Genomic DNA, 9,497 nt, shown 5'->3' with positions numbered 1-9,497 from the left:
CATGTGGACTTAAGCAGGATCTGCCCAGTGGAACAAACTCTTTTGAGGCCGACGCAGTGCTTTTTATCCCTGATTATTTTCTTACGTTTGAGGCTGGCCCACAATTCAGAGACCAGCCGCTTAAATCCAGTTCCAATATAGATAGCAAATAGAAACATCATCATTTAAACATTAGCAGTGGGCCTCAGGCAAAAGGCCAAGTCTGATTTTTTTTGTTTTTTGTGCCAGTCCAGCCCTGACGTCAAGTATGATAACTCCTGTTACACCTTGTTTGTCTTTTTTTTTTCCTTTTAGGCTTTTGTATAGCTTGTTGTCAATCATCACTGCACATCTTTTTATTTTTTATTTTTTTTAGTCACACTACAGGACTGTCTCAGAAAATGAGAATATTGTGATAAAGTCCATTATTTTCTGTATTGCAATTAAATAAGCAAAAATGTCATCCATTCTGGATTCATTACAAATCAATCAAAATATTGCAAGCCTTTTATTTTAATATTGCCGATTATGGCTGACAGTTTAAGAAAACTCAAATATCTTACCTCAAAATATTTGAATATTTCCTTAGACCAAGTCAAAACAAAATGCCATAATCAGCAATATTAAAACAATAAAAGGCTTGCAATATTTCAGTTGATTTGTGAATCCAGAATGGACGGCATTTTTGCTTATGTCATTGCCTTACAGAAAATAATGGACTTTATGACAATATTCTCATCTTCTCAGACAGTCCTGTATACTCTTTTTTTTCTTTTTCAGACCACTGCTACTTATCACACGCGGTGCTTTTTTTTTTCCACTTTGGTTGAACCCGTTGATCAGACTTGATTTCTCTCTCTGTGCCTCTTTTTCACATATGCTGCACGTCCACGAAATACACACACGTACATGTTACCTGCATTTTGGCCAAATGTAATTCACATTTTCCCAATATTGTGGAGGGTTCAATATGTATTTCAGGTCCAATTCTCAAATGTGCATCCACTCTCAATAATCTCATACAGCGACTTACGGTTGAGTAAACAAGTGATGAAAACAGATTTCGAATGAAGAGCTTTATTATTTACAAAAACATGAAAACATGGACTCGGGTTTTCTGCTGCTGTGGCGCCATCCTGTGGCCAAGGTCAGCTATGACAGCTCCTGCAAAGTGTGACACAGACATTATTACCATGAGCATGCATGTTTTATCATCATTTATGATTTTTGACCTTCGCTAAACAAAACTGTTTAACTTTTTTCCCACTTATTTTATTGATTTTTTTTATCAGGTTAACTTCTTGACAGCTTTGATGGCTTTTCTGCTCGTTTTTTTTGTTTTGTGGCAGGGTTCTCTTCCAGCACAAAGCCAATGTGGGTGGGCTGAGTGTGGAATGGGTAACACCACTGCTAGTCTGCTCTGCCTCCTGCACCATTGAACCAGAACCAGAACCAGTATGGCAAACCGGACCGGACTGGAGGGGAGGCTCTCGTAACAAGAAAATCTGAAATTCTACACGTCCCTGTTGGAATGCCAGCACACATTAATGGAAATAAAACTCTTCATTTTGGTTTGTACTTCACAAAACTCTGCATTTGAACAAGGGGTGTGTAGACTTATTTCCACTGGGTGGATTTTTTGGGGGAAGGATTCAAAATGACATTACAATTTAATCGAGTTTTAAGCTGATTTATAGTAACAATCCTGAATGACATGAGTTTATTTTGGCTACGTAATATCTTTAAATCTCCCTCCCAACGCCGCGCAGGCGCACACTGCACGAAATGAAGTCAGCAGCATGCCACGTGCTCTCCACTTGGACTCATCTGTCTGCTTCAAGTTGTTTTCGAAGCAACACTGTCACACAATCGATCACTCCTAACGCTCGATGTATCGATCACTATGCCCGTCTTACAAAATAAAACGCGTGGCTTGGAATATTGATGACATGACATTTAAATGAAAGCTCATGCTCGTCCCTTTTCTGTGACCGTGGCACAACGCCCTCAACGTTCATGAAACAAATCATCAAGTGATCCCAGAAGGCAGAAAAATCATCACATTGGATTTGGGAAGCGACTTACCGGCAGGGAGAGCCAACGAAAGTCGTCATGGACGTAGAATGCTCGAGACTCCACAAGAACAAAGAAAAAAGAAAAGGAAGCGGGTTGCCAGATTGGCGGATACGCATGCGCATTGTTGCCGATTAGGTTCTGTGCCTTTTTTTTCTTTCTTTTTTTTTAAAACTTTTTATAAGGAAAACAAAAACAAGTTCAGTACATTTTCTTCCCTTACAAGAGCTGCAAAGGATTTCAAAAGCCTATGTTGACGGATATTACCGGTATGCCCCGATCAGAACGAAACTGAACAAAATCATTTTGCATTCAAAGAGACAAGAAATGAAAATGAAAATAACACACTTTAAGTACAAAGTGTGCGTACTTCAGACACTTAAGTTAAACAAAAATACATTGCCCGTATTTTGATTTACTCCACACAAAAAAAACAACAACATTATTTAACTTGGTTTAAATGTGCGTTATTTTTATTCCCCCCCATAAAGTTTTTGGGCAATTTATTTTGCGCGTGATTTGATCGAGAGTGCTGGCAACCTTGGTGACGTCACACTGACGTACCACGACTCAAAAATCATGGCGGACGAAGTGGAGCAGGTTTGTGGGTTCATTGGCGTTATTCTTGTTTTGTGCCTTCACGAAGCCTCGCCACAAGCAGGGCTTCTAAACGCCACTACCGTTGCTTCGTTTGCGCGTCTTTGTGCTGTTTACGTGTTCGTTTTGTGCAAGTTTAATCCGGCGGCGGCCCAGCGAACATGCTAACTTAGCCGCGTTAGCTTGACGTTAACATGTCAAACTGCGGCCACAAGAATGACATTTTGAATCTATTTCTTTCACAATTTTCAGCAACGTGGTGGCAATGAAATAAGTTTGTCGTTTTAACTTAACTAATAGTCTATTAGGCAAGAAAAATCCGACTCATTTGTTGTTTTTTTATAATTCATCTAACAAACCGAAATTAGTACATTTTGCAAACATTTAAGCAAAAGGTGCCCAACAGTCGACTTGCAAGTCAATTTATTTTGAGCAATTACATAAGATGTAAAGTTAGCTTTATTTGGAACATGTAAAAAAAAAGAAAAAAGAAAAAGTGTAACATTAGTCATACAACGTCAGTTAACTTTATTTCGAGCATGCCACAAGTTTAATAACATTAGCAGTACTTAGCTTTTGTTCAAATATTTAAGGACGTTTAAAATAAGAAAATAGAAAATGACCCGAGTTGACTTCAGTTTGAGCATGTAAGAATAATACATACAGATATATATTATTTCAAATGAATATTTAAGAAATTATAATAGCAGCAACAATAAAAAACAAAGTAGTAACATATGCTTTAAAGCAAGTGCAACAACGATCAAAATTTAAGTGTGTCCCTGGCAGTATGTATCACATCTCTGTCAGCCCAGCACCATGATGTACTATTGATGATAATGATATTCATAATGTATTATCCTTTCTGCTATTTAGCAACCGAGCACAAACACAGTAGAAGAGCCTCTTGACCTGATCCGACTCAGTCTGGACGAGAGGATCTACGTCAAGATGAGGAACGACCGAGAGCTGCGCGGACGGCTGCATGTAAAAAACACAAATCCAAAATAATGCGCCCGTAGATACAGAAATGTATACACTCGCCAAACATGCACACAAACATCGACTTGTTTGTGGATTGTGTTATTTTGCTGTATGCACAATCAGGCATACGATCAGCACCTGAACATGATTCTGGGAGATGTGGAGGAGACGGTGACCACGGTGGAGATTGACGAAGAGACGTATGAAGAACTCTACAAGGTCTACACATCAATCATACTGTTAATATCACTGGGAAATATGTATGAATGGATAGCTAGATTTATTTAACTAGTTAGGAAGGTTGTTTGATAAGTGAGTAGCAAGTACAGTAAAGTAGTTTTGCATGCTTGTACTGTAGGTAGGAAGGTTAGTAGGCATGAGCTCCAGTATTTTTTTTTATTATTTTTTTTTGTCGTCCTAATTGTACATTTATTATTATAGTGGTTGAAAGTGCATTTATAAAGCGATCCGATGCATTTGTTGTTGTTTTTGACAGTCGACCAAGAGGAACATTCCCATGCTTTTCGTCAGAGGCGACGGCGTCGTCCTCGTAGCACCGCCCCTGCGTGTAGGCTGAGCACAGGTGGCCTTTAACAGAACAACTTTTTTTTTTTTTTTTTTTTTTTTTTTTTTTTTGACTGGGCGATTTGAACGTTCCGTTATTGTGTAGATTTTTTTTTTTTTTTGGTCATCTTTTTATCACCAAACATAAAATAACAATCGCCGTTTTCAGTTGTTACAAGTCTCTGATCAAATAAATATGACTTTTGATTGCAAAAAATGACTTGTGTTCACATAAATATGAAAACCATAATATAAGTATTAAAGGGATACTTTTCAGCAGTAAAAAGTAATTAATGAGGTGACGTAATTACTTTTAATGTGCAATTAATATCTTTTAAAAAGTAATTTTTCTACTTGCTGTCTACTGACATCACCTGTGTTGAGGAAGTAGGTAACAACCAATCATGGCTCAGTTTACTGACCAAACCCAGAAAACAGGTGAGCCACGATTGGCTGTTACCTACTTCCTCTGCACAGGTGATGTCATCATCAGTCGACAGTAAGTAGAAAAATTACGTTTTAAAGGTATTAATTGTACATGGGAAAATAAAGAAGTTATCAAATTCGTTCTGGACAAAATATTAACTTTTCACTGCTGAAAATTGTTCAATGAGTCAAGTATCGCATTTAACTTTGGTGAGCCAGGCATTAGGGATGTAACGATAACGGCAATATTGTGATGTCGTGATGTTAAAAGTGGCAAAATATATCATTGTCATGTCACGGTATTAAAAGCAGCACATCTGTTCAAAAAGTCAGGTTGATTTCCATTTGTGCAGTTATAGCACCCTCTGGTGGCTATTTTTTTTTAGTACAGTTAAATTTTCACAAGGCATGTTTTGGCCCTTCTATGTATATAAACCAAGTCGATATGTGGAGAAACTCATTGTGTGCTTATATTAGTAAGTACCTCAATATTAAGTGTAGTTAGAGATTGTAGGTTGTTTATAAGCATTGCTGTAATGTACAAACAAAAGCATTTTTTTTTGTATTATTATTATTATTATTATTTTTTTTTTTACCATATTGTGACCTTTTATTGTATCGCCAACCTCCCCACAATATCTTGCTAATTATCATATCGTGACCTTCATATCGTGATAATATCGTGTGGTGATGTTTGGATATCGTTACATCCCTACCAGACATGCTTGTCAATGCAGTACAATGTAGTGTTATGTAGTGTTATGCTTGGACCACTAGGGGGTGCTACATTCCCTCTTAAAATAATTCATAGCCAGGAAATTAGTAGTGATTTGTATGTATATATATATATATATATATATATATATATATATACATACATACACACACACACACATTTGGAATGCACTTTATATTTCAGCAATATCAAAGTACTAAAAATGTAAAAATAAAAAAAAATAAAAGTTTTTTAAAAAAAGAAAGGGAGGGCCTAGTAGAAGGCTTTTGCCAAAAGAAAATCCCATTTAAAAATGTAAGTAGACTGAACAGTAAGTCGTTTGGTATCTCCAATTAGCTGAAGGTAAATTGGAAAGTCGTGAAGAGGTTGTTAGGTAGGTAGACAGCTACAGTAGCTGTGTTGTTATGGCAATGCAAAAAAAATCTATTGCAAGTGTGATGGGCTGGCATGGTTGTCTGAAAATAGGCGTCGGTAGCACCAGTTGCCACAAATGCGACCAGGCGACAACGAGTCGACTGGGCGTGGAATAAAGCAAAAATGAAGGCAGCAATGTGTCCTTGAATGAGAGCTCGTAAACACGTGCGTGTGTGCGCACCGTACTTGTCCGTCGAACATTTCTACATTCACATTGTGAGTCAGCTGTCACTGCACACATGAACTTGATTTCTTTCGAGGAACAACTTTGATTGTTTGAGCGACATCGCTGACAAAATGATTCTGTTATTGGCAGATAGGAAAGTAGTTTAAGTATGGCGAGTTGGGACATGGACACAATGAGAATTGCCCACTTGTTTGCCTTAAAAACTGCGGTTGCTTTCAAAGTAGGCTACGGGTCATTGTTTAGCTTGTGTCCCAATATTTATTGACTTGCTTTCAACTATGTAATTGTAAGCTCATCTTGAAGCAGTTAGCAGCTTGTCCTTTTGAAGTGCCCTGCACATAAAAGAACAGCAGTTGGCCTATTAACCCCAAGCCCCTTTGGCTGCTAAGCTTTAAGCCCCCAAGCTAATGCTAACGCTAATGCTTTGTCCTCACTCACACTAATGAGGCAAAATTCCTCACTCGGCACCATGCAGATAGATCAGCGGCGCGTTGCTGTTATTGTTGATCGTGTCACAACATTTACGTTTTCTTTGTGTGACTCAGTGTCAAAAGTCGAAAAAAAAACAAAGTGTGCTGCTGTTTTGGTTAGCCGTTGTTCTATTATTGCGATGCGCTGTGATGTATTAACCAGCATTGTAACATCCAGCATTAAAATGTAACCGTCTTAACGGGATTTTAGCACTGAATGCTTTAGTGCGTGTCGTTTTGGGAATCTGGTGGGTTCTTAGCTAGGTTGTTGGCGAAGGTAACTGGATAGGTAAGTTGGTAGCAAGTAGGGATGTCACGATATCCAAACATCACGATACAATATTATAACTATATGAAGCTCACGATACCATAATTATCACGATATTGGGGGGAGGTTGGTGATATTTTAAGAAAAAGGTCACAATATTGTGAAAAAAAAAAAAAGCTCATACCAAAAAACAAGTCGCAACATTGTGCTTTTGTATACATAACAGCAATACATATAAACAATCTCCAATAATATTGAGGCGCTTACTTGTTGATGCACGCACAAGTTCCTCCACATATTGACTCGCTTCACAGGCATATTCTGTTCCCCTTCATCTGACAATTAGCGTAGATTTTAAAACATAGAAGGGCCAAAACATCCCTAATACAATTAAATTGCACTAAAAAAAAAAAAAAAAAAAAAAAAAACTAGAGGGTGCTAGAACTGCACAAATGGAAATCAACCTGACCTCTTTTAACAGATGTGTTCCTGTTAAATATCGTGAACATGACGACGACAATATTGTGGCAGTTTTGATATCACGATATCACATTATTGCCGTTATCGTCACATCCCTAGTAGCAAGGGTGTATGGAGGATCAAAATTGCCAAAATGAAAGTGGAAATAAAAACGCACATAAAAAATCTAATTCAAAAATTGAATACAAAAAATATAAATGGAAATAAAAACAACAAAATATAACTATCCATAAATAACTACAAGTAAAAATAAATACAAAAATCCGTAATTTTCACACAACTATAAAATGACACTGAAATGTTAAGTTTGGTTTGTGAGTAAAATAGAAAAAGTCGTGTGTACTACAGCTTGAATTTCAGAATCATTTATCATATCTATTGCAAAAACAACACGAAAAATCCAAATCAAAGCAATTGATATCTAAGAGGCCAGTCATTTATTGCTGAAAAGTGACTTCTTCTTCCAATCCGGCGCAGTCTAACGCGTATGTTTAGGCACGCAGCTGGACGTGGCTTCCCCGCTGGAATCTTTGAGGTCGTAACCCCCCTGTGGCGTTTTAAGTCAATAACATGCAATATGGCGTGCTCGGCGGGGGTGCGCAAGGCAGGAATGTTGCGAGACGTCCGCGGATTGACGGCCGATGCAGGCGTAACCCGAGTGGGCCTCCTCCACTTTCTCCTCCCTTTTCTGATATTCATGCCGGATCACTTTTCCCAGCATGCTTTGCTCTCGAATGACAGATGCCGGCACGGCCTGACTATGGAAAAGCAAAATGAGTTGCACGTTTGTTGACATTTACATTAGGGCTGCACAATATATCGAAAAGATATCGATATTGCGATGTTGGCCTACATGCATATCGCAAAGACATGCAATAAGTTCGATATGGAATTTTATGCTTTGATCTGAATTTGACCAGTCAGACTGTCAGGTTGACTTGTTTGGCATTTATTAAACATGACAAAAAAGGAGAGAAGACACTCAGTTCGAGGAGTGGAAATGACTGATACAATTCACGACTGCACTCTCTGACAAAATCCCCCCCCCCCCTCTCTTTTTATTTGCTTTCCACGCCCTTACTTACCATGGGTGTTCCAACACTAATAATGCAAATGCAAAACAAAGTTGGAAATATTGCAATAACTATCGCAATATCTCAGTAACTATATCGCATGTTTTTCCAATATCGTGCAGCCCTAATTTACATCATCATATGATGTCATATTGACCACAATCATTCCAGATATTGAAAACTCACGGTGGTTCTCTACATTAGGATTTTTGTTTTAATTTATTTTCTGGTTGAGCAACAAGGACTTAATGCATTCCAATGCAATGATTGACCTTGATATTGGTCAATTCTGACCTTGGGGAATCTCCTAAAGGTAAAACACAATCACCACAAAAAAAACAAAAAAAAACTGACATCTGCTACATATCTACCAAATTTGAAGACAATCAGATAAAGATTGCGCAAAAATGTTTGGCCTTGCTGTCAAAGAAGCGACATTGTGAATTTCAAGCGTGTTTGTGTATGGATTTCTGAACGTGAGCGTGACAAAAAGTGCTGCAGACGAAGCAGCAAATCGACTTGTGATGGAAATGAGTTGTGTAGTTGTTGCATCCAAATCAAGAGTTTTTTTTTGTGTTGCTGTTGCTTGATGCGTAGATGGACGCTGAGTAGCTGCTTGCTCTTCGTAAACGTTTGAACGTCTCGCTGTCGGGCTCAACTCGATTAAATAACCCGTCAACTCATTAACACGCCTCTTTTGTCCTGAGCGTGTCGCCGGGAGTTTTGATGTCCCGCCGTGCTTGTTGCCGGGCAGACTGGCACAACAAGGAGTCACGACCTTACGAGGTCATTGGGGTCCTCAGTGTTTGGAATGTGTCGGCTAACGGTGAGACACGCGCACACACACACAGCTTTCAATGGATGCATGATATATTATCATAACTACAATCAACTGCTTCATCCTTCCTTAGCCGTCCTTTCTATTCTTCAGTGATGATTTAAAAAAAAATGCAAACTACACCCAGGAAGGCCGGAGCCTGGACTCGAACCCGAGTCCTCAGTACTGGGAGGCGGACGTGCTAACCAGTCATCCACCATGTCGCCCTGTAGCTAACTAATTAACTGGGGGGAAAAAATAACTAAATGACTGATGGATCAACCCGCCAGCCAATTAACTAACCACCTGAGCAACTGATTGACTGACCAATTATCGGACTGACTGGCCTAAAGTACTTACCAATCTGACCGACCAAAAAAATTTAAATTTAAAAAATCTGACCAACTTACTGACAAAGCAAGTGACCGA

General features: G+C 38.6%; 1 protein-coding gene and 1 long non-coding RNA gene across 2 annotated transcripts; one reads left to right on the top strand and one right to left on the bottom strand.

Moving 5' to 3' along the window:
* Nucleotides 1–1,040: 1,040 nt before the first annotated feature.
* Nucleotides 1,041–2,153, bottom strand: LOC144023768 (uncharacterized). Its single transcript, XR_013284603.1, has 2 exons — nt 2,065–2,153; nt 1,041–1,143 (listed from the first exon to the last, which is right to left on the bottom strand). It is a non-coding gene; the product is annotated as an uncharacterized LOC144023768 (long non-coding RNA).
* Nucleotides 2,154–2,548: 395 nt separating this feature from the next.
* On the top strand, nt 2,549–4,259 carry lsm3 (LSM3 homolog, U6 small nuclear RNA and mRNA degradation associated). Its single transcript, XM_077530008.1, has 4 exons — nt 2,549–2,652; nt 3,526–3,636; nt 3,757–3,852; nt 4,130–4,259. The coding sequence occupies exons 1-4, from the start codon at nt 2,632–2,634 to the stop codon at nt 4,208–4,210; spliced, it is 309 nt and encodes a 102-aa protein (XP_077386134.1). The 5' UTR covers nt 2,549–2,631; the 3' UTR covers nt 4,211–4,259.
* Nucleotides 4,260–9,497: the final 5,238 nt, after the last annotated feature.

This window comes from Festucalex cinctus, chromosome 8, assembly GCF_051991245.1.
Source record: "Festucalex cinctus isolate MCC-2025b chromosome 8, RoL_Fcin_1.0, whole genome shotgun sequence".
In the NCBI taxonomy this organism is placed as follows: Eukaryota; Metazoa; Chordata; class Actinopteri; order Syngnathiformes; family Syngnathidae; genus Festucalex; species Festucalex cinctus.
Note: the sequence above shows the minus strand (reverse complement) of the source record. Positions and strands in the feature narration are given on the sequence as shown.